Consider the following 25,505-nt stretch of genomic DNA (forward strand, 5'->3'; position numbering starts at 1 on the left):
TCTCCTGAAACTGCACAGACGCAGGAAACAGGACTGCTTCTGCCTCGACAAGCTTCTGGCTTGGGAAAGGAGCACGCAGGCCGCGCGCAGGGGGAGCTGCCCGCACAGGGTGAGCAGGGGCAGGATGAAGACTGTGTCAGTCCTGGCCAGCAGGAGACGCTTTGCCAAGGGCCCTGCTGAGTGATGAGAAGAAACCCTGAGCTGAGCAAGTGTGGGGCTGCAGACTAAAGGCCAGTCTGTCCAAAGCTATGTCACTGGGGCTCACGACGAGGAAGCACTGATGAGGACAGCGGATGGCTCTAAGTGGAGTGCAGAACACGGGGCGAGTACAGTAAGCAGTGAGAAGACAGACGACAGAAAGAGATCAGCAGCGGAGGGGAGGGGATGAAAGCTGCGGGAGGTGGGACTAGGTGGTGCCCACAGCTGTGGACTGTTGACTGGCAGGGAGGAGTGTGGCCGTGGACAGCACCAACCAGAGACAAGTGAGAGGAAGAACATCACACCATTAACCCTCGCTCCTCAAGAGGCTGAGACCTGAAGATCACAGTTGACCTGAGGATCGCCAACCCACGCAGGAAAGTCAGTGAGACGCTTATCTCCAATTAACCACTACAAAGCTGAAAGTGGAGTCGTGGCTCACGTGGGAGAGTTAGCCTCGAGCACAATCGCTCAAGGACAGCACCCGGCCCTGAGTTCAAGCCCGGGTACAAGGGCTGAATCTTGGAGATGGGCATTAAACAAGGTCTCCTGGTAGACCTCTCTCCCCATTGCCATCTAGGTTCTAAAGCCAACCACAGATACACACATTGCTATCTGAATTTTCCCTCAGGCCCCTCAGGAGATAAACATTATCAGATATATTCAGATTATTGAAACATGTTGGAGTATCAAAACATTTTATATAGCTGAAATTGCATTCTCCTTGTTCCTCCCTTACTATGCATCCTATTTCTCGCTGAAGGAACTTTGGGAGGATGAATTATTTCCATTCTCTCTCAAGCAAGTCTGGACTGGAGAACCTGCAAGCCATGGGGTATGTTTCTTCCTGGTTCTGGTAGTTGGTGGTTGTACTCCTCCTATAGTGTGCCTCACAGCCCTGTGTGTCTCACGGCAGTGCCAGACGGCTGACCCTGCCAGCCAGTTCACTACTGCCATGCAGCAGTGACACTTGGACTGCTATTCCCAGCTAATGTCACTTCCCTTTGGAGTGGAATTCTCAGGTACCTGGTTGGTCCAGCTGCGTGGTATAGAGATGTTCCCACATCAGCTGCTGCAGCCCTTGGTGTCTGGAAAGCACGCCCTGGTGGCAGACACACCTTCCCCACTGAGTTTGGAGGGAAATACAGGCTTGTGTCTCTTGGTTCTTACATCAGTGGCTGGTATGGTTCCCTGCTCTACCTCTGGACACTGTAGTTCACATGATTAGGTTTTGCTGTGACCTGAGTCAAGATGAAAGTAAAGCTACTACTAGAAACATAAAGATCACAGTTGTACAGCTCAAGAGAGCTCCATGGGAGGGAATGGAGGACATGCTTTGGATTGACTCTTGAAAGCTCCTGAACAAATGAGCACAGGGCTTCCAGATAGGACTGAGACCCAGGAGGGCCCTTTTCTCATTCAGCATGAGGGCTCAGTCTACAAAGCCAGCCTGACAAGTCTGGCTGCCGTGGCAGCATTGTGCAACGTGACCTGTTTTGCTTTCTGGCCCTGATGTCTTCCCCGGCCCCCCGAGGGATGTCCTCAAGTCTGTGTGGCAGGGCTCTGCACCCCACCTGCGCCAGCCAGGTCCGGATCACCTCTGCTACCTCTACATGCCCTGGAAGCTGACTGAAGGCAGCTAGCTCCTTGTCTTGCAAGGAGCTGTCACATTTGGAAATGGTCAGAAAATGCTGTGCCCAGGACCTTGGGCTGCTCGGTGCAGCAGGGGAGGAGAAGCAGGCCAGGGAGAAGCTGATAATCCCACATGGTGGGCGAGGGCTACTGTATGGCATTTTAAAATAAGGCTGACAGATGAACCACTCGATGGAAACTTTCAACTCAACAAATGGAAGCTCAGATATTTGGGCCCCGTTTCATGGCCATCTGAGCACAGTGGGTTCTGAGTAGAAAGGCCCTGGGGCCTCACTGCCCTGGGGCAGCTGGACTCCTCCTTGGAGAGCTCCAACGTGTAGCGTGTCTAGCACAGCCTAGGGAGTGGACGCTGGGCCCTCAGAGCGGCGCTGAGGACCCATGAAAGCCAGAGAGTGAGCAGCTGGCAAGGGCTCCTGAGTCTGCACAGAACCCTTTATGGCCTGAGGCTTTGATAACAAAATGGAGAGATAGGGTCCCCTTGAAATATAAAGGTAAGAGAACTCTCCAGGGCTAGTGACACCACTGGTTGACCCTATATTCTCTAGTTTTTTGAAACAAGAGTACAGGGTTTTAGAATTAGGGTACCTAAAAGCTCCTGCCAAAGGCCATAAGGGGTTGAAATAGCATTCAGAGAACAGAAATACAGTCCTTGTGCCTTGAAGATGATAAAGCCGATGTCTCTAAGTGTCCAGTGTCAGAGCATCGCAGGCCTCCTCCTGTGATACAGAGAGGAAAGGTCCTGGAAACTTCCAGACCTGGCCCAGCCACTTTGGGAGCTCAGCTCCTACATTCAGCATTTTTTTCTGTCTCTCCCAGGAATTCTTTCCCTTGCTCCCCACCTACCGAACCCTGGAGTCCTGTTGGCCAGGCTGGAGTAGGCACTCCCGCTTGGGGAGGAGGTGGCAGGGCTGGACAGAGGGCTGTATGAAGAGGGGTCTGCTGGGTAAGCGTGGCTTGTTCCAATCCCAAAGGGAGATGTCTGGGTCTTGCTGGACTGGGATGGGATTTGCTACAGGTGGGATAAATGAGGGAAGGAAGTATTAGCATCAGACCTCCACACCAACTCCCAGACTGTCCACTCTGCGCTGCTGCTTGTTCGGGCAGGTGCCATAGACAGAAAAGCTCGCTCTGGATTGAGAGGACACACCCTGGCTCTCTTGGCTGGCTGCACAGGGGCCGGGATCAGCCCTGGATTTTCAGGGTGGGTCTGGGTGAAGCTACTCCCTACTCCCTACTCCACGGCTACAGAACTCTGGGTCCCCTGGATTCAGGTTATGCAGCCTCAGTGCTATGAACCAAGGGCCTTTCAGCCAGTGGAGATTTCAGCCAGGAGGGAGCTGGGTGTGTCACATGGCTGGGCTTTTATAGGTACTCCTGGCAATCAGGTAACACGGGACTCCTTCTTTTGGAGTGGCTGAGGATCGGACCCCTCCCTTTACCTCCCTGGGGCAAGCCGCAGGGAGAAAGGGGTGCTGAAATTGGACATAGTGAAAATGCTGGGTCCCTGCTCTCAAAAGGCCTGAACTGTGTGGCTGTTCCTGAGGGAGGCTGGCTCCAGCTGGGAGCACTGAGCCGTCTGCACGGTGGGTGTGCTGCCCCCAGGGAACCCGTACCTGCCCCGGAAAGGGTGGGCGGCTGCCCGACCACGCCACTTGGCTCTGGTTCAGCTGCCGGGAGATCTGGGATATGTTCTGGCCAGTTGAGGAGGAGGACTGAATATCGTTCACCCCAGGCACATGAACCACTGAAGAGCTAAAAAAGAAGAAAACGCGGTTACCCGGAGGGAATGGCTGGTCTGGGCCTTGATGGCCAGCTTGCCCAGCCGCCTGAGGACCATTACCCCCCGCCCCTCCCCCTCCCCCAGCAGTGAAACAATGGAGAACAGCGCCCTCTAGCGCTGCCCAGTAGTTCTGCCACATCCAGGCTCTATCCTCAGCCCGTCTCCCCCACAGCTTGGCCTCTCCTTCTCCCTCTACATCCATCTCTCTCAACAGAAGACTTTGTTCTCCGGAAGAGGGAAGATCTCCTCAGACCAGCTCAGCCTACCCAGGGCCCCTGGGCCACAGCTGTATCTTCAGCAGCCTATTCTCGGACAGTCTCTGTAGGGCCATCTTCCTGGGTGGCCAACCCACTTGCCTACCTAACCTTGGTCCCCCCTGCATCTGGAGGTTCTGCTCAAGTTTGGCAGAGGCTGGGCGTTAGGAGGGGCTCTGTCCTTCTGGCCTGGAGTCTGGGATCTCCCCGGGAGCTGAGGTGTCTGGTGTGGGGCTCTCCTCTGGCCACTCCCCCTAGTTCGTGTTCTTGTGTCCCCAGAGGAAACGAGAACCAGGCCTGGCCTCCAGAGATAGCATTGGGAAGCCTTCCCTGATCTCCAGGGTGCCCCGGGCCAAGTGGCTAGACCCTCTGTTACCCCCTCAGTGATCTTTAGCCAGGACTCCTTTATTCCTCAAATTTGGCCATGATCTCTGTGAACCACGGAACAGGATGCTTCCTACTACTTTGTCAGCTTCTCTCAGCCCTATAGTACCTTGGTCTTGGCTAGAGACCAATGTATCTCCTTCTCCTCAGCTGGTATCACTACAGAAAATACTGATTTCCGTCTCCTTTTTGTCTTAAATCACGTGACACCAAGCTTCTGTGGCACCCCATGGAGACTCTCAGAGCAATGCCGGCCCCTCCAGAACTCTCTGCTCTGCCCAGGAATATAGAATAGGAAACCAGCATCCTGCCTCAGTTCCAAGACCTGACTCTGGGATCCACAGAACAGGAACCAGTGCCATGCCTGCAGGGCCCCGACAGAACTCTGAGATGCCCGCTTCCCTCGGGGACAGAGCGTCTTCTCACAGTTCCTGACGCATACCTGAAGGTCTTGCCCGAGTGTCCGGAGGGGAATGGGCTCCCTTGGGAGTAGATCTGCTGGGTGCCTGCAGCAGAGGCAGAGCTCAGCATCTTCTTCTCCGCTAGGAAAAACAGGAGTCACAGTGAGTCCCCTGCCTACAGACATGGGACGGCTATCCAGAACCAGTACAGAGTGGATGCAGCAAGCCAGAGGCCTCGGACTGCACCTCATCTCCAAGAACCTCCGAGACCCAAAGCTGCAACAGGCTGTTGTTTCCCTAGGGTGGCTCATGCCACTTGAGAGTTGGGGAGATGAGAAAACTGAATGGAAATGTTTCTTCAGACATCGTTCTCTGTGACCCTTACAGCCCGCTGGGAGGCAGCAACAGGTCTCAGTGCATGGGCACGGAGGCTGCTCCGGAGGGCGACACGGAGAGGACCCACTCTGGCCCTCAGCCCCTCGGCCCTGGACCCACGCTCTGTTGTGCATACCACAAGTGCTACTTTAGGCCTGCCTTTACATTTTCTCTGCTCCAAAAAGAAGACGTCCCCACAGGTCTGTGGTGTGGACTGAGTGTGTCAATATGAGCAAAGTGGCTAGGACAGGGCTAACTCAAACATCATCTACATGTCTGCCATCCGTGGTACCATGGGAGAAAACTGATACGTTGCTTGTTCAAGGTCAAAGGGAAACAAAGCAAGACCTGGGATATGCCGAAACCCCAGCTCAGTGCCCGGCCCAGAGGCACACATCCTCTGGCAGGCATCGAAGTACAGCTCAAACTGGCTGACCAGGACCAGTCCTGGGTGGTGAGGGTAGAAAAAGATGGGACTTATTTTAGGTTAAAAACAATGATATGAATGTGGTAGGGTGATGTGTTACTATAAATATTCTGATTTCATATTGCCATTTCAAATAATAGTTCTTTGTTACAGATTAAGTAGTAGTGTCTTTTTTCTTTTAAAATTAATGTACACTAACCAAAGAGAGGTTTCACTGTGATATTTCCATACACGTATATAATGTTCCTTGATCAAATTCACCCTCGATTAATTACTTTCTTGGCCTGTATTTTAAACCATTTTTCACTCTCTATGTTCAATCATATGTACAAGTCCCTTGATCATGTTAACCCACTTTACCTTCACCCTCCTACGGGTTCCCATCCTGAACACTCCCTGTTTTACACGCAAGCCAGTCTTCTAATAATGTCTAGAATCTCCATATGAGAGAGTATGCAACATTTTTCTTTAATTTGGATGACTTCCAGTTCCATCAATTTTCCTACAAATGGAATAATTCTGTTCTTTATAGCTGTCCAATAATCCATCTATCTATCTATTTATCTATCTATACTTTATCCGTTCATCAGCTGATAGGCACCTAGGTTGATCCATTTTGTGGCTACTGTGAATAGAGAGACAACAAATATGGGTATGAAGGTATCTCTACTATTTGGACTTACACTCCTTTAGATCTGTGCCTAGGAGTGGCATAACAGGATCATATAGTTCTACTTTCTTTCTTTCTTTTTTTTTTTTTTTTAGTTTTTTTTAGGAGTCTACCTTCCACACCCTGCCAGACCCCATGCATCTTTCCAGTAGTTGTTTTTGATTCTGGGCTTAAACTCAAGACCTGGGCACTGTGCCTGAGCCTCTTTGTGCTCAAGGCTAGTGATATATCACTGGAGCCACAACACCATTTCTGGCTTTTTCTGAGTGGTTTATTGGAGATAAGACTCTCACAAACTTTTGTGCCCGGGCTGGCTTCAAACCATGATCCTCAGAGCTCAGCCTCCAGAGTAGCTAGGATTACAGGCGTGAGCCACTGGCGCCTGGCTTTAGTAGCTGCTTTTTACTGATGACAGCCATTCTGTTGGGGTGTGAATGATAGCTATCTGAGATGGAATCTTAGTGTCAATTTGATTTATGCTTCCTTTATGGCTAAGATTGTTGAGCAGTTCTTCGTGTATTTATTGGCCACTTGTAGTTCTTTTAAGAAAGCATGATTGATTTATTGACCCATCTATTGATTGCATGATTTGTTTTGGATTACAGTATCTTAAAGGAACATGTCTTTGTTTTAATAAAACTAAACTGCACAACAGATTGAGTTCATTTATCTTAGCCTCTTAAATTTTAAAAATGAGATGCCAGTACTCCATTCTGACCACTTTTAAAAAGTTATTATAATTACAGCAGTACTGTACTGAGCTCAGGGCCTCACACTTGCCAGGCTGGCATTCTACCCCTGGAGCCACACCTCCAGCCCTTAGTAGCATTGTATTTTCAAGGCAGGGCTTCACTTTATACCCAGACCAGCCTGAGCTGTGATCTTATCATCCTCCTACAGAGACTCCGTACATCACCCAGGACGACAGGGCGGGCCACCGCACTATCCAGCCATGGGAGTCTCAGTAACTTCTATGTCTAGGCTGGCCTTGAACCTCGATTCCCCATGCTCTGCTTCCCAAGTAGCCAGGATTATGGGCATAGGCCACTGGGCCTGATCTGCAGTTACTAGAAACTCACCTTTCCCGCTTCTCTCACTGCAAGTGGTTGTCTCAGCATGGCCTGCAAGCAGCTACCAACCTCTCCATCTTAGAGCCTCTGCCCTCTAGAAACTTACATGCACTGATGCCTGCAAACATCTCAGCAAACCGAGGGTCTCTTTCCTGGGAGAAGATTGTATCTGCCTTTTCCACAGATTTCCCAGCCTCGTGAACACCAGCAGGCAGATTAGGGACAGGGACCTGTGGGCGAATTAACACACAGCAGAAAGCCACATGTGAGTACAGTATCATCCCAGCACAGTGCCTCTGGCAGAGCTCCTCCAGCTGGAATCACGGTTGTTCAGGCCTGATGGTGCTCACAGGGTAGAGTTTTCCTCTCTATGATGGCCAAAGACGGCTCAGACAGGGGCTATGCACCAGGAATCACCAAAAGGGTGCCAGAGCTGATGGCCTTCTTGGAAAGACATGGAAAAGGGTCAACTTTCTCTAAGCATCAGAGAAGTTTCATTTGGGAACAAGGCCAAACACAGACATGTTGTGGCATCTCTGTATGGCAACCATCAGAAGTAGGAAGTGTGATTGGGGGAATGCGTGGGAATAAAAGCCCAGAGGAGATGAGAGGAGATGAGATGCGTGACGGGGAGACAGGGCATGGCAGGAAGGGGCATCTGACAAGAATGGGGCGCAGGGCCAACGGCAGTAGAAATGGATGGGAAGCCAGACTACTAAAATGGTCAAGAGTCCACTTTTTGAGTACCAGTGTTCACATTCCAGTCAGCCTTTGCTCTCAGTACTCAGCCGTCCCGGGGCATGCTGTCCAGGCCCCACCTGAGCGCTGAAAAGCCACCGGGGGCCAGGGCACTCTTCTCACTATAGAGAGCGCCACTAAGTGGAGAGGCTCCACCAAGCTCGGGGCTGAACTAAGTCCCGGTCCTCGGGTTGGAGTCCAAAAAGGGGGAAGAGCGTCCCAGAAATTCACCTGGGATAAGTCGTATGATGACAACCCATCTCTCTGGTGCACTTCCAGTTCCGCCTGCTGCTGCTGAAGTTGTCTAAGAAACAAAAGAGGCCAGAAGAGGCCAAAGTCAGAACTCCTCCCCACACCCAAAGTCACCGAGGGCAATGACTTCATTTCACGAAGGATGAAAGATATCACACTGAAAAAGTTACCTTAAAACCAAAATTCAAAAAAGCAGTTGGGTTTAATGCTGAACATATAGCTGGCTTCCGCAGGAGTTTGCATCATCTACTCCAACTTCAGACAAGAAGTTCACGGTGGTTACTTACCCACATGGTAACGTTAAGAACTTGAAGTTCAAGAAGTTAGGTGGTTGTCAAGACCAGCAGGCTGACCCCTGGTTCTGGTGGAGAACCAATGGTTCCCAGCCCCATCTGCGTCACTCTTCTCTCCCATTAACTACCCAAATTGCTGGAAGTAGAACTGTAGCTCAAGTGATAAGAGTACCAGCCGTGAGCAAAATAACTCAGGGGCAGCACTGGGTCTGGAGTTCAACTCCCAGGACGGGTGCATAAAACAAATTGGTACTTAAAAAAGAAACACATAAAAAAGAAGCCATATGATCAAGAGAAAAAGAGTTATCACTCTGTATTCCTTAATCTTAATTTATTGTTTTGCTTTATTTTTTGCTTATATCTTGGGTGTGACATCTTATTTCATTTGTGGGGCTTCTAAAGTTTGAATGCAGATAGATTTCCAGTACTGTGCCAGCATGTTCACATCTCTACAATATTCTTTTCTAACAGATGAAGAAACGGAGGCTCAAAGAGTTTAAATGAGTTTCCAGGCCTGCACAGCTCACTGTGTCACACAAAGGATTGAGTTCCAAGTCCTTCTGTCTGTAGACCTTGTGCTTTCCCTTCTGTCCTTACAGAACCTCAGTTGTTCAACACCTCCCACTTCCCAGGCAGCATCCTGAGCTATACCACACAGTGGGAGAAGAACCTGCTTCTTCGATTTTTTCCTTGTGTAGAATTAGAACAGTCAGCTCACCCTCTTAGCAGGAATACATAAGCTCTCTTGTACCCTTTTTTCAGAGAACTTTCCCAGGAACTAACCACCATTCCTTCCTAGGCGTGCAGAGTCGAGCCCTAGTCTAGAACTTAGAGAACAGACAGGACCACTGTGTGGGCCTATGCCCTGGGATGAGTGGGACACAGGCTAGCCCTTTCCCCTTGTCCAGCACACCCTGGGGCTTCAAGGAAAATGGGCATGCTTCTCATTTGCACGGCTACATAATAGCCTTGACATGAGGCTGGCAAGCTACTTCCATTTCTGCTTCTCTCTGGGCTTCTAGACTAGGAAAAGCCTCTTAAAGCAAATAGAAACCAAGGCCTTAGGTCTTAGCATCTTGACCTAGTTTCTCTGAATCTGGAGGTCAGCATCCCTCTCCGATAGCCTTCGGGTTTCCAATTCTGTAGCTGAGTGAATTTGGAAGAAAAGCTGACCTGAGGCTTCCCCACCCTGAGAAGAGATTTTCACACATTTCATGAACTAGTAGAAAAATAAACCCTGGTGTGCGTGCACATTCCAGAGAGAGAAACAGCTGACAACATCCATGGTCCCACCACAGCAGAGTGCCGTGCTCCATTAGTGGGGGCTGGTGGTTTCTGACTAGAACCACTGCATCCGGCTCAGCTTCCTGCCGGTGAGATGCAGAGTGCTAAGCAGACGCTGTCAATCACCCTGATGCCCCTGCATAAAGGGTTTTACTCACTCCGAGTGAGCAGCAAAAGCCACTAGGGGGCATTCAGAAGCTGTTATGGTTGTACCCCAGGGAGTAACCTGGGTCTGGCCAGAGACGTCTGGGGCTCAGGACGCCTTGCTGACCAGAGAGCAGATAGAAATACCATGGCAGGCATATCTGCCTGCTGTGAAGGACTCGGGTGAGTTCATTTAGCAAAGGGGTCTGAGACTGATTTCATCATGGGCAGGCATAGTGTGGTCCTGGGGCTGTTTCAGAGAAAATGCTTCCTGGGTCTCTTGGCTGGCTCAATGGAGGCCTCCATTAGGACAGGGCAGAAGAGGCAGAGGGGTGTGTCACCAGGAGGTGGCGCTGGCAGCTCTGGCTCTGAACCAGGTGGTCTCTGTGTGGTGAATGAGGTGGCGCTGGCATTCTGATTTTATGCCAGGTTCTTCTGTGCCCGGGAAGGAGAGGCTGGAGCAACTCCCAAGTGTAGGGCTTGTACCTCAGTGGTGTCTCAGCCCCTTACTGACCCTCATCTGTAATACCCTCGTAACTCCAGTTTTCAGAAAAAGAAAGCAAGTCACAGCAGGGACTGGTTTTGGGAGGAAGACATGCTATTTTGTCTCTGGTGTTGCTTCCCTCAGCAGTGGGGCATGGTTTGTCCTCTAACCTCAGCTAGGACCTGGAATGCAATCTTCTTTTCTCTTCTTTCCTCCCATCTTTTCTGTCTGCCTTCCACCTACTACTAACAGGTAACCAATAAATTATCACTAAGCATGGGTAGTGATTGAACAGCTTGAAAAGACTCAAATGTGACTTGGGGCATAGCTGGGCTTTAAGAAAACGCATACTTGCTGGATGTTAGTGGCACATGCCTGTAATCCTAGATGCTCAGGAGGCTGAGATCTAAGGACTGAAAGATCTGAGGTTGAAAGCCAGCCCAGCCCAGGCAGAAAAGTCTATGAGACTCCCATCTCTAATTAATGCGCAAAAAGCTGCAAGAGGAAGTGTGGGTTAAAGTGTTGGCAGGCCAGCCGTTAGTAAAAAAATCAAAGCAAGAACACCAAACCCTAGATCAAGCGCAAACTAGTACTGGCACAAAAGACAGACACACACACACATACACACACGTACACACATGCACACACACGCACATACATGCACACACACGCACATACATGCACACACACGCACGCATGCACACACACATTCCAGCACTACGGGCACTTGTCCTGTGAACATTGAGACCACTTTGGAACAATGTCCTCACAAGAACAGGGACTTGGGTTCAAGTCGCGCAAGGCTCTGACTGGGTCACGCCTCGAAGGGAAGGGGCGCTGAGGGGAGCGCAGGCCAGGCCGGCAGCGCGGGCCTAAACGGGCAGCGCGGGTCTAAACGGGCAGCGCGGGCCTAAACCAGCAGCGCGGGCCTAAACGGGCAGCGCGGGCCTAAACGGGCAGCGCGGGCCTGCCTCAGCGCGGGCCTAAACCAGCAGTGCGGGCCTAAGCCAGCAGCGCGGGCCTAAACCAGCAGCGCGGGCCTAAACCAGCAGCGCGGGCCTAAACCAGCAGCGCGGGCCTGCCTCAGCGCGGGCCTAAACCAGCAGCGCGGGCCTGCCTCAGCGCGGGCCTAAACCAGCAGTGCGGGCCTAAACCAGCAGCGCGGGCCTAAGCCAGCAGCGCGGGCCTAAACCAGCAGCGCGGGCCTAAGCCAGCAGCGCGGGCCTAAACCAGCAGCGCGGGCCTAAACCAGCAGCGCGGGCCTAAACCAGCAGCGCGGGCCTGCCTCAGCGCGGGCCTGCCTCAGCGCGGGCCTAAACCAGCAGCGCGGGCCTAAACCAGCAGCGCGGGCCTGCCTCAGCGCGGGCCTAAACCAGCAGCGCGGGCCTGCCTCAGCGCGGGCCTAAACCAGCAGCGCGGGCCTAAACCAGCAGCGCGGGCTTGCCGGGCCTGCCTCAGCGCGGGCTTGCCGGGCCTGCCTCAGCGCGGGCTTGCCGGGCCTGCCTCAGCGCGGGCCTGCCTCAGCGCGGGCTTGCCGGGCCTGCCGCAGCGCGGGCTTGCCGGGCCTGCCGCAGCGCGGGCCTGCGGGGTCCGGCACACCGAGGGCGCTGCACGCTCTGGGCTCTCTCCGCTCGGCGGGGGAGGTCAGGAGCACACAGGCGCTCCTCACCACAGCAGCCCCTCCCCTCGTTCTGGCTCCTTAGCTCCAGGCGACTCTTGCCCGTGGGTGGGGACTGGGAGGACAGCGCCCCAGAAGACCCACCGTTCTCACACAGCAAGGGAAGAAGCCTGCCAGCGGAGGGCGGGGCCGGCGGGGAGGGGCCTGCGGGGGCGGGGCCGGTGGAGGGCGGGGCCAGCGGAGGGCGGGGCCGGCGGAGGGCGGGGCCGGCGGGGAGGGGCCGGCGGGGGCGGGGCCGGCGGAGGGCGGGGCCGGCGGAGGGCGGGGCCAGCGGAGGGCGGGGCCGGCGGAGGGCGGGGCCAGCGGGGAGGGGCCGGCGGAGGGCGGGGCCAGCAGGGAGGAGTCGGCGGAGGGCGGGGCCGGCGGGGAGGAGTCGGCGGAGGGCGGGGTCAGCGGGGAGGGGCCGGCGGGGGCGGGGCCGGCGGAGGGCGGGGTCAGCGGGGAGGGGCCGGCGGGGGCGGGGCCGGCGGAGGGCGGGGTTGGCGGGGAGGGGCCAGCGGATGGAGAGGAGCCGGAGGGGGCGGGGTCAGTGGAGGGCGGGGCCGGCGGAGGGCGGGGTCAGCGGGACGGGTCGGTGGAGGGCAGAGCCGGCAGGGGCGGGGTCGTCGGAGGGCGGGGCCTGCGGAAGGCGGGGCGGCAGAGGCGGGGCGTTGGAGGGTAGGGCGGCGGAGGGCGGGGCCTGCGAAGGGCGGGGGCGGGGCCTGCGGAGGCCGGGCGGCGGAGGCACAGAGCCCGCACGTACTTGACGTTGGTGTTGGTGCAGATGATGTACTCAATCTCGTCCGAGTAAGGGTTCTGGAAGGTGAAGCTGCTGGTGCGGATCAGCATCCACTCCCGGTTCTTGGTGCGGAAGCGGTACATGACGGACAGCACTTGGCCTTTCAGCTTCACCACCTGGGGAGACATTGGGAGGTCCGGGGCTGAGCGGGGGAGTGCCGGGCGGAGCGGCCGCCGGGCGGAGCGGCCGCCGGGCGGAGCGGCCGCCGGGCGGAGCGGCCGCCGGGCGGAGCGGCCGCCGGGCGGAGCGGCCGCCGGGCGGAGCGGCCGCCGGGCGGAGCGGCCGCCGGGCGGAGCGGCCGCCGGGCAGGCGCCCCCTGCGCCCGAGGTAGCTCCAAGGCTGTCCGTCTGCAGCGCTACCGGGGCGGCCGGCGCCGGCTCGCTGCCTGGTGCTGGGCCTCCGGTCACACCCGACCCCCGGGCAGCGCAGCCAGGGCAGGCCTCCCTGACAGACCTTCCGTGGGAACTTGTAGCCTGCCTGGCACACCCTAGGACTCAGGCCCCTCGGGCCATGTGCGCATGCACACGCACGCACACACAGGCCTGGCACACCCTAGGATGGGCCCCTCGGGCCATGTGCGCACGCACGCACGCACACGCACACAGGCCTGGCACACCCTAGGATGGGCCCCTCGGGCCATGTGCGCACGCACGCACGCACACACACACACAGGCCTGGCACACCCTAGGACTCAGGCCCCTCGGGCCATGTGCGCACGCACACGCACGCACACACAGGCCTGGCACACCCTAGGACTCAGGCCCCTCGGGCCATGTGCGCACGCACACGCACGCACACGCACACAGGCCTGGCACACCCTAGGATGGGCCCCTCGGGCCATGTGCGCACGCACACACACACACACACACACACAGGCCTGGCATACCCTAGGACTCACGCCCCTCAGGCCATGCACACACACGCGCGTGCGCACACACACACGCACACAGGCCTGGCACACCCTAGGACTCACGCCCCTCAGGCCATGCACACACACGCGCGCGCACACACACGCACACAGGCCTGGCACACCCTAGGACTCACGCCCCTCGGGCCATGCACACATGCAGCAGTCAGTACCTGCTGGAAACTCTCACGCAGATGGCTCTGATCCTCAGGGTGGCAGAATTCCAAAATGTCCTTTCCCAGAAGATCCTAAATAAAAAGAGAGGTGTCAATAATCCCATTTTTCATCTATTCACCAAGGGACAAATATGTTCATTTTTGTGTCCATCTTTTTAAATTTGCCCCACCACAAGTTTTTTGTGTGTGTTCCAGGCCTGGAGCTTGAACTCTGGGCCTGGGCACTGTCCCTCAGCTCTTCAGCTGAAGGCTAGCGCTCTACCACTTGAACCTCAGCCCCACTTCCGGCTTTGTCTGCTTATGTGGTGCTGACGAATGGAACCCAGGGCCTCATACATGCAAGGCAAGCGCTCTACCACTGAGCCACCTTCCCAGCCCCAATCCCATCACACATTTTTAATAAAGCAAAGCCCACTGGTTGTCCCCGGGAGTCACCACCGTGCTGGCTTCTTCTACTCACATTCCCTAACAGTTACTAATTTTGCTAAGGCACTAGGATCAGCGGTTTCAGAATGCAATTTTATTTTTGTTTGCCTTGGAGAGGCAAACTGCAATAGATATATTTTAATAAACATCAAAAGAAAGCCCAAGCATTGCATGTGGACAGATGTGTGCCCTATAAAAATTGAAATTGTTTAAATGTGGAAACTAGCTGTCTGGCAGCTGAGGAAATGAGGTTGTCATCAAATAACCATAGTATTGAAAGCCTGTTTGCTATCTACCTGTACTAATCTAATGCTTTACTTAACCTTACCCCAAAACTAGCGGCAACAGAGACTGTGAAAGGGCAACTTCGTGTGTGACGGGGAAGTGGTCCACTCAGAGTGTTGGACAGCAAAGATATATTTTAACTTGTCACTGGAGCCCACAGAAGCACACACTGTCCAAGTGTAAGCTGACCCAACAGCAAAGGGAAGTCCCATGAACAGGTCCAGAGCATCCAGACACAAACATGTCCACAGCACCCAGACACTCAGGGAGAGTCTGACTGGCAATACAGCGCCAACACATCAACTTCCCCTTACTCCATCCTAGAATCCTCAAGATTTGCACGACTAGAAATGTAGGATAAAGGGCTCTAATAGTATGGGTCTGGATTGTTTCTAGCGTGAAACATATATGTAGGACTGGGTATATCTTAGTTGTAGAACAGATACCTAGTATGCGCACTCTTCTCTTCTCTGTTTGAACCCCAGCACAGTAAAAAAACAAAAAAAAAAGAAAATATCTATGTAATTAAAACATTCATATCCACATTCCTCAAAGTTGGTTCCTAAGAATACAGATCTTTTTCTTTTTTTAAAAAAGATTTTTTAAAAATTGCCCCCAAATTTAGGTCTCTACAGACCTAAAGTATAATAAATACTTGTATGTTCTTTGTGTAGAATGAAGAACTGTCTGCATTTGTCATGCTGGCATTCTATTGCTCTCCACGCATGTAAGCGTGTGTTGTGCAGCATCCATGTTTTTCTCACACATGTAAGCGTATACGCTCACAGGTCCACACACACTCAACAGGTTTCTTGCTGAGCCACTTGGCTGTTAGTTGCAGTGATCATAGCACTTCTCCCCAAAATATTTTAACATGCATTTCACAAAAATGATGCAGTCTTACAAAACTGCAATGTACAGTGCTATACCTAAGAAAACCAATCCTTGTGTGGTAGATTCACCCAATATTCCATACTTGTTGATGCTCAGCTTGCCTCCTAAGGGTCTTCCTGGCTTGGTGGCATCAAGCCTGGGACAGCTCAGCAATCCTGCTGCGTGTTGTTGTTTCGGCTCCTTGGTACTAACTACTCTTGCCTTTTCCTGTTTCTCAGGTCACCAAATTGCTAAAACGAATCTGCAACAAAGACCTGAAAAGGTGCCTCAGTGTAAAAAGGGGATTGGGCAAAAATCCAGTGGGCATCTTAATAAGATTCTGCAGACTGCTTCATGTTGGTAAACTTGGTGATTAAGATTGATTGACCTGAATGCTGGTGTGTAAAAATAATCAGCTGGAGAGCCAGAATGGTTAGGAAAAAAGATAGCAAGTTAATCTGCAGTAGTGCAGATGTTTACAGTGAACTTTGTTGCTTTGGAGAGGTGTCACTCTCTCCAAGCACCTGGACCTTTATCATGTGTCATCACAATGTTACTGTATCATGTCTCAAAGGAGATAAAAACATTTTAAGAAAAGCTAAGTCTCTAACCAACTGCCAAGAGCTTGAAATTACCTACTGACCTGGGGTTGGTAGCCAATCACGCTAATACATCTTGGATCCACAAACGTGATGATCCCATCAGAGTTATGCCGGGACAAGAACTCGGTGGGCACTGACATCCCGTTCATATCCATGCACACAGGAGAGCTGGTCACCTGGAACAGGGAGCCCACAGCTGAGCGCGGACGGAGATGGCGACGGAGGCACGCCACAGGCAGGGAACGGGACTCATGCATGTGGCTTGACCTTCTGGGTCATGGGCCAGAGGGTGTTGGAGAGCTTCCAAGTGTTTTGGAAACTCCCGTGGATGGGCCACTGAAAAATTTACATTTCTAGCTAATGGGAATAATGGGACGTATAACTTCATAGAGTGGTTGTGAGGTTAAAACCTTGTCACTGTGCCTGGCAAATCGTTGGTGCTCAATGCATTTTATACCCTCCCCTTCTCTTGCCTTTCCTTTCACTAAAAGTGGCAAATGAGCTGATGTAACTGGTTAAAATATTTGGAAAGCATAGGTTTTCAGACAAAATTTACCCACATATGCTTTTCTTCCCTTTTATCATCATCTTTAAGTAGTTGTACAAAGGAGTTGCCACTTAACAAAGCAGTTTATGAATATAATGCATCCTGATCAATGTTAACCTTTTCAAGATTCTTACCTATTCCTCTCCTACCCACCCCTCACTCTCCTTAACTTTGTAGGATATTCATAAGCTTGGTGACTGCATTCTAGCCCTCTTCTCCTCTTCATTCATCTGTCCCTTCCCCTGTGGCCCCCCACCCCCACAACTTTTGAATACCTGCTCCCTGGTCCAAATATTCTTATTTCACCCATCAGTGAGGACTACCTAGAAGCTGTCTTAATGGGATTGCTTGTTCATGCGTCTAAAAATGGTCAAGCATGGGAAGGCAGGAGTGGAAGACTGGACTGTTCATTCTACTCCACTTGTCAGTCTGGGGAAGGTTCTCCAAGTCACAAGGAAAACACGGAATGATTCAGTAGACTGCATGAATCAGATTCTGAGTGTATTGGGTTTCCACAGGACACACAAGGCCCACTCTGGACTTGAGGACCTTGCAGGGAATGAGCAAGCACTCCATCAGCTATGGCAAACACACAGGGAGGCCCACCGGAAGGGGGTCAATGACTTTGATTAAAACATGGGAAGTTATTTTTGATGAGTTTTGAAGAATGAGTAGGCAAAAGTACACCGGAGGAAAAGGAAGTTTAAAAGAAGGACAAATAAATGACAGGAGAAGAAACATTCCCTGCCCACAGAGGTCGGGAAGTGCGGGTTAACCGGGGAACAGTGGTTTGGCGACAGGGTGTGGTGACAACGGAAGAAGGGTGGACGCCATTGACGCCATTGCAGGGGAGCCTGGGGAGCCACTCCGCTGAGTAAGCAGGGATGTGCTGGGGACAAACTGGACTGCAGTAACCACCTGAGACAGTGGTGGACTCATAAGAGCACCAGTGCAGGAAGACCTCCACCGCCAACCGCTCATCATCTGGCTCAGCCTATCCCAGAGTGACGCACAAATCCCAATGACTACTGAGTCCACGGGCATCAAATGTACATTCCTTGCCCTTAGCCATCAGAAGGCTGAATTTGAGATGGAAAGACCCAGAAGGGTTACCTTACCTGGAGCCTCCCAATTGCCACGAGGCAGTATTTACTGCCTTGTCCCACATCAGCATCTTCATCAGGGATGGTCATTCCTATAACGAGAGATGCTGGCCTCATCAGATTGCCCAAACCAAGTGGAGAAGAAGGGAGGTGCTCATACTTAAGTTTGTGCAACCAAACCCCAGATTCCCTGCGGCTGTCCTGGGAGGGAAGCTAGCTGATGACCTCAACAGCCCGCACCCACTTCCTGCTCCTCACTCTGCGGGAGGTCTTTCAACAGTTCCGAGGTCACCCTCATTGCATCTGTGAAAGATGCAGAAACAAGGAAGGAAGATGTCATTAAAGTTGTTCATCTATGTTTTCACAATTTTGTCCAAATATTTAGTTAGGAAGCCTAAGTGGTTCTTCCAAGTCATATAAACATTTTACTTTCCTGTTGACAGAGAATAAAAAAATGCCATCAGAGGCAAAAGAAAAAGGGAGGGGAAAAAAGCCAAAGAACTACGGGCGGTAAAGGGTGCCTACAAGTCTATAAGAGAAGACAGCCTGTGGTTTGCCTTGTAGAGGAAAGTAAGGGCTTACAAGGCTCAGAAGGAGAGAGGCGAAAACCAGTACTCAGGGTAGGAAGGAAATGGTTAAAGCAATCTTGTTTACCAGTCTGAAAAGAGTCTTCCTTTAAGTGCAGAGGGACTGGCCTCTGGATCCTCTCAGAATACGAGGTTCTTGGACATCTGCAGCTAGAACTATTTCAGAGAAACAGGTGTTCCATTTTCACAGACCCTTGGCAAGTGCTGACTAAGGAGAAGCCTTCCAGCCAGACATGGCTCTCTTTCCCTTGTCAGGCATGAGAGGGCTATGACTTTATTTCACCCACCTCATCAAGGCCAGATGAATGTCTCAGCCATTTAAAAAGATCTCTCTCTGGGAAAGGAGACTCTACAAACTCCTCAGAAATTCTGGCGACAAATTCTTTCACCTACCCATCCCTCTTGGTTGACCGTTTCTTTAGTCAGGGCAAGAGACCCTCTTTTCCTCCATCCTATTCCTTGGTCTTGTCTTTGTTTTGTCAGTCTACGCATGTATCCATTGTCTAGTCTTCCTGGATACATACTGTGTGTCCAGTTTGAGCTACCTACTGGGGTAGGAAGATGAGCACAATGTGTCCTTGGTCTTGTCTTTGTTTTGTCAGTCTATGCATGTATCCATTGTCTAGTCTTCCTGGATACATACTGTGTGTCCAGTTTGAGCTACCTACTGGGGTAGGAAGATGAGCACAATGTGTCCTTGGTCTTGTCTTTGTTTTGTCAGTCTACGCATGTATCCATTGTCTAGTCTTCCTGGATACATACTGTGTGTCCAGTTTGAGCTACCTACTTGGGTAGGAAGATGAACACAATGTGTCCTTGGTCTGGAGGGTTCTCAGCAGTAGGCACAGGACAGTGTTAGGTATGCTTAGAACATCAGGAAACATTAGCCACAGAAGAAGTGGCATTAGGTAGGCTCTTTTTGGAAATCTTAGCTTCAGGCAGCAGGATTTTTTCCACTGACATAGATGATTAAGTTCTAACTACCACAGAAAATAAGAGTCATTTCTGGCCTCTCCTAGGAGCACACATCCTTTGGTCAGATGTAAGCAGCCGTCAGCCTCCTGGGACTACGCCTGCCAGTCTCTCACCTGCCGGCGGCCAGGCCTTGATGTACCCTGTGCAGTGGACCACAGCATACTGGGCTTCACCCTCTTTCACAGGGCCAAGTCCGTTCCTAAAGAAAGAACGTTTGTGAAACTGTTTTCGCAGACGAGGGGAAGCACGATGCCAACAAGCCCCTGGGCTCCCGTTTGTCCCTGTACCTCGGAACCCTAACCTCTCCTCACTCTGCCTCCCGCAGAGTCTGACAGTCACAAGTAATTCCATCCAACTTGACTTTTTAAATCTATGTATCCGTTGTTATTGTAAAGGTGATGGATGGGTGACCGTTACACAGCCAGGTAACGAGTGCACTTCTTTGAGAAAAGTGCCTCTCCTCCCATAGATCGCTCCCAGTTTTTCCCTCCTGTCCTCACCACAGGTTGTACAGTTCATTTTCAACATTGCATCTAGAGAGCATCACTGCTGCATCTGTCTGCACTTTGTCCCTCCATTTCTGTGCCCCCTTGCCCTCCCAGAGACAGATAAATGAACTAACGGGACAAAAGGAAAAGAAAACAAAAACATCATTTCTTAGAGTTCATTTTGATAGCTATTATTTTATATGCTCATATGCACATAAGTGTGTTGAGCCTCTGCGGTCCTTCCTGTGGTCTCACTGTGTGACTATCTGGAGACCTGTCTAGTTTATCATGTCTGGGTGCATTTGTTGGTCTTTTACCATCCCGTGTGTTTCCGTGTAGATTTATAGGCACATTCTAGTCAGCTTCATATTCTTGCCTGGAGCACAGTCCTGGTTCTCCCTAAACTCAGCTCCCTCTTCAGGCTGGGCCACTTCCCAAGTAAGGCCACCGACACTACAACCCTGCACAACCCCAGCGGACACACAAGAGAGTGCTGACCTGAACCGACACTACCACCCTGCACAACCCCAGCGGACAATCAGAGAGTGCTGACCTGAACCAACACTACCACCCTGCACAACCTCAGCAGACAATCAGAAAAGTGCTGACCTGAACCGACACTACCACCCTGCACAACCCCAGCGGACACACCAGAGAGTGCTGACCTGAACCGACACTACCACCCTGCACAACCCCAGCGGACAATCAGAGAGTGCTGACCTGAACCGACACTGTCGCCCTGCACAACCCCAGCAGACAATCAGAGAGTGCTGACCTGAACCGACACTACCACCCTGCACAACCCCAGCGGACAATCAGAGAGTGCTGACCTGAACCAACACTACCACCCTGCACAACCCCAGCAGACAATCAGAGAGTGCTGACCTGAACCGACACTACCACCCTGCACAACCCCAGCGGATAGTCAGAGAGTGCTGACCTGAACCGACACTACCACCCTGCACAACCCCAGCGGACACACCAGAGAGTGCTGACCTGAACCGACACTACCACCCTGCACAACCCCAGCAGACAATCAGAGAGTGCTGACCTGAACCGACACTACCACCCTGCACAACCCCAGCAGACAATCAGAGAGTGCTGACCTGAACCGACACTACCACCCTGCACAACCCCAGCAGACAATCAGAGAGTGCTGACCTGAACTGACACTACCACCCTGCACAACCCCAGCGGACACACCAGAGAGTGCTGACCTGAACCGACACTACCACCCTGCACAACCCCAGCAGACAATCAGAGAGTGCTGACCTGAACCGACACTACCACCCTGCACAACCCCAGCAGACAATCAGAGAGTGCTGACCTGAACCGACACTACCACCCTGCACAACCCCAGCAGACAATCAGAGAGTGCTGACCTGAACCGACACTGTCGCCCTGCACAACCCCAGCAGACAATCAGAGAGTGCTGACCTGAACTGACACTACCACCCTGCACAACCCCAGCAGACAATCAGAGAGTGCTGACCTGAACCGACACTGTCGCCCTGCACAACCCCAGCAGACAGAGAGTGCTGACCTGAACTGACACTACCACCCTGCACAACCCCAGCAGACAATCAGAGAGTGCTGACCTGAACCGACACTACCACCCTGCACAACCCCAGCAGACAATCAGAGAGTGCTGACCTGAACCGACACTACCACCCTGCACAACCCCAGCGGACAATCAGAGAGTGCTGACCTGAACCGACACTACCACCCTGCACAACCCCAGCGGATAGTCAGAGAGTGCTGACCTGAACCGACACTACCACCCTGCACAACCCAAGCGGACAATCAGAGAGTGCTGACCTGAACCGACACTACCACCCTGCACAACCCCAGCGGACACACCAGAGAGTGCTGACCTGAACCGACACTACCACCCTGCACAACCCCAGCAGACAATCAGAGAGTGCTGACCTGAACCGACACTACCACCCTGCACAACCCCAGCAGACAATCAGAGAGTGCTGACCTGAACCGACACTACCACCCTGCACAACCCCAGCAGACAATCAGAGAGTGCTGACCTGAACCGACACTACCACCCTGCACAACCCCAGCGGACAATCAGAGAGTGCTGACCTGAACCGACACTACCACCCTGCACAACCCCAGCAGACAATCAGAGAGTGCTGACCTGAACCGACACTACCACCCTGCACAACCCCAGCAGACAATCAGAGAGTGCTGACCTGAACCGACACTACCACCCTGCACAACCCCAGCAGACAATCAGAGTGCTGACCTGAACCGACACTACCACCCTGCACAACCCCAGCGGACAATCAGAGAGTGCTGACCTGAACCGACACTACCACCCTGCACAACCCCAGCAGACAATCAGAGAGTGCTGACCTGAACCGACACTGTCGCCCTGCACAACCCCAGCAGACAATCAGAGAGTGCTGACCTGAACTGTCACTACCACCCTGCACAACCCCAGCAGACAATCAGAGAGTGCTGACCTGAACCGACACTACCACCCTGCACAACCCCAGCAGACAATCAGAGAGTGCTGACCTGAACCGACACTACCACCCTGCACAACCCCAGCAGACAATCAGAGAGTGCTGACCTGAACCGACACTGTCGCCCTGCACAACCCCAGCAGACAGAGAGTGCTGACCTGAACTGACACTACCACCCTGCACAACCCCAGCAGACAATCAGAGAGTGCTGACCTGAACCGACACTGTCGCCCTGCACAACCCCAGCGGACAGTCAGAGAGTGCTGACCTGAACCGACACTACCACCCTGCACAATCCCAGCAGACAATCAGAGAGTGCTGACCTGAACCGACACTGTCGCCCTGCACAACCCCAGCAGACAATCAGAGAGTGCTGACCTGAACCGACACTACCACCCTGCACAACCCCAGCGGACAGTCAGAGAGTGCTGACCTGAACCGACACTACCACCCTGCACAATCCCAGCGGACAATCAGAGAGTGCTGACCTGAACCGACACTACCACCCTGCACAACCCCAGCGGACACACCAGAGAGTGCTGACCTGAACCGACACTACCACCCTGCACAACCCCAGCAGACAATCAGAGAGTGCTGACCTGAACCTTTTCCTCATGGTGGTTATTCTGTTCAGGGGCAGGTGATCCAGAGGTGCATTTCCACACCTAAGATTCGACAGACAGATGAGAGTGAGCAGAGATCCAAGCAGGTTTATGAAACATACATTGCTGCTACCAAGTTCATGGACCTTTATGGGTGCTTATGCATCCATTCAGATGAGACCTGTGGCCAACACCCTGCAAAGTGAAGGAGCAGGCTTGCAGGCCTTTTAGTTTTGATTGCCATCAGGGAAGGTAAATGGATCTACTTCAAAATCCACTTGGAAAATGTTTCAGGGCCCAGCCTATTGCTCTCAAACAAAGACTGCAGAGAGGCCTGACTCTACGGAGTCCCACAGCCCATTTCAGTCACATAGTTGCTGACAAGCCTGAACAAAGAGATGGCTCAAAACAGCGGCTTCTAGTTGATGAACGGTAGCATCTTCTGATGCTTGGCATCACAGCTGTGGAACCTCTCGCTTCCTTCGTGGGTGTGCTGATTCTAGAGCTGTCTGGACAGCTGCAATCCTACTGATGGCAGAAGAGAGAATGGGCGAGGGCAAGGAGGGGCGGATCTTTCTGTGAGTCCTTGGCAGGAGCTCGGGGAGATGAAGCAGCACACTTGTGCTCTGGTAGGACCGTCTCATGCTAACCTTTCTGGCGTCCCAGGTGCCAAACATCCAAAGCCTGCGCCGAGGCCGGGCTCTGGCCAGTGGTGGTTATGCCCACTTAGTAAATTAATTTCCATTTTCCGACTACATGGCATGTTACAGCCTAGGTATCTTAATTTGCAACACAACAAAGGCAAGAGTGGAATCACATTCTGGGACCCTGGAAAGCTGACAGAGTCTGAAAGGTTTCACAGCAGGCTCAGTCTGTGGCACTGTTGCCCAGGGATGCTGGCAGGATCTCTGTCCTTGTCCCGCAGACTGCGCCCAGTGTCCTGCTGAAGTTATGTTGCTTTATCAGCAGAGAAGGCTGCTTTCAGCAGATCAGGCACTCCAACAAGCAACGTGGAGGGTATCTACCGACACGTCACGGCAGAGGGAGGACTAAGTGAATTTGATTGGTACAGGGCAGGCCTAATAGCGGTGAATGCAGCCAACAGAAACGTCTACATGACACTGCCAAGCAACTGATCCGCGAGGGAATTGCTCGGATGATGCCATGAAGAGCTTGCTCCTGCCGGGTGGGGGCTCACGCCTGTGACCGTAGCCACTCAGAGCTAAGGTCAGAAGGACCACCTCAGCAGAAAGCTCACAAGGCTCCACTTCCACCAGCAGCCGAGCCTGGCAGCACATCACACAGAGGCTGGGCTCCAGGCAGGCATAAGAAAAAGAAACTCTGCAAGACCCATCTCAACAACCATGATGGGCATGGCGGTATATACCTGTCATCCCAGCTATCACAGAAATTGGAAACAGGAGGAACAGGTCTAGGCTGGTCTGGGGCAAAAAGGGAGGCCTTATCTCAAAAATAAGGAGGAGGAGGAGAAGGAAGAAGAGAATCATTTGCACTGCCAGGGCACTATTGAATGCTTCTGAGCAAGGACAGGCACTGGCAGCCTTCGCCAGGCACTGCAGGCCCACCCTGCTTGACGTCCCTGGCTGATGGCATAGTGCCCCGGGGGAGTGCTGTGACTCTAAGACCCAGTGCCCCTGCCGGATGAACAGGAAGCAGGCCGTGAGGCTCCCCCCTAAATAGAGGGGCTCAGGTGCTGGAGCCCCAGTGCTGTCCTGTGACATGAGGGGTGGTGAAGGGGGCTTCAACTACACCTTCTGGACAAATTCCAGCTGCTGAGAGGACAGGTGCAGGGCAAAGTCGACTAACCCCAGGTCCTGAAGAGCCCTCAGTGCCGCTGCCGGCTCGGCAGGCCTAGCCAAGGGGTCAAGGAGCAGATCAAGGAAAGCATCCTCTGTGGACAGCTTAAGTGCAGTCGCAGGCCGCACAGCAAATGCACAGACTGACTGGGCTGGTGGGTCACAGTGCCAGGCCTCCTGCAGCCCTCTGGGGGTCAGGCAGCTTCACAGAAAGGAGGGGTCAGGCAGGGAAGGCTGACTTTGGGCTGTACTAAGACCAGTTCAGAATCTTCCAGCTTTGTAGAGAGGAGCTCAAGAAGAACCTGGGTACTATGTGCCAGGGAGGCCTGGATAGGCTCCTCCTGGAGCAGGGGGAGGAGCAGGAGGAGGAGCAGGAGGAGGAGGAGGAGGAGCAGGAGGAGGAGGAGGAGGAGGAGGAAGAGGAGGAGGAGGAGGAGGAGGAGGAAGAAGAGGAGGAGGAGGAGGAGGAGGAAGAGGAGGAGGAGGAAGAGGAGGAGGAGCAAGAGGAGGAGGAGGAAGAGGAGGAGGAGGAGGAGGAGCAGGAGGAAGAGGAGGAGGAGGAAAAGGAGGAGGAGCAAGAGGAGGAGGAGGAAGAGGAGGAGGAGGAGGAGCAGGAGGAAGAGGAGGAAGAGGAGGAGGAGGAGGAAGAGGAGGAGGAGGAGGAGGAGGAGGAAGAAGAGGAGGAGGAGGAAGAAGAGGAGGAGGAGGAAGAAGAGGAGGAGGAGGAACAGGAGGAAGAGGAGGATGAGGAGGAAGTAGAGGAGGAGCAGGAGG

At 53.0% G+C, this 25,505-nt stretch overlaps 1 protein-coding gene across 4 annotated transcripts in view; it reads right to left on the bottom strand.

Annotated features, from left to right (window-relative positions):
• Arnt2 (aryl hydrocarbon receptor nuclear translocator 2) overlaps positions 1-25,505 on the bottom strand; it is an 83,625-nt gene that overhangs the window by 7,373 nt on the left and 50,747 nt on the right. For all 4 annotated transcript variants that reach the window (XM_070011511.1, XM_070011508.1, XM_070011509.1 and 1 more), the window contains exons 7-17: positions 22,912-22,977; positions 19,458-19,543; positions 17,798-17,874; positions 16,174-16,308; positions 13,944-14,018; positions 12,828-12,979; positions 8,182-8,254; positions 7,319-7,442; positions 4,712-4,811; positions 3,465-3,603; positions 2,695-2,860 (exon numbers count right to left, since the gene is read on the bottom strand). In XM_070011511.1, the coding sequence (XP_069867612.1) occupies positions 2,695-2,860; positions 3,465-3,603; positions 4,712-4,811; positions 7,319-7,442; positions 8,182-8,254; positions 12,828-12,979; positions 13,944-14,018; positions 16,174-16,308; positions 17,798-17,874; positions 19,458-19,543; positions 22,912-22,977 (1,193 nt within the window). The remainder of the gene's footprint in view (positions 1-2,694; positions 2,861-3,464; positions 3,604-4,711; positions 4,812-7,318; positions 7,443-8,181; positions 8,255-12,827; positions 12,980-13,943; positions 14,019-16,173; positions 16,309-17,797; positions 17,875-19,457; positions 19,544-22,911; positions 22,978-25,505) is intronic.

Source organism: Dipodomys merriami, unplaced genomic scaffold (genome assembly GCF_024711535.1).
Source record: "Dipodomys merriami isolate MVZ:Mamm:240054 unplaced genomic scaffold, mDipMer1.0.p SCAF_823, whole genome shotgun sequence".
NCBI classification, from domain to species: domain Eukaryota; kingdom Metazoa; phylum Chordata; class Mammalia; order Rodentia; family Heteromyidae; genus Dipodomys; species Dipodomys merriami.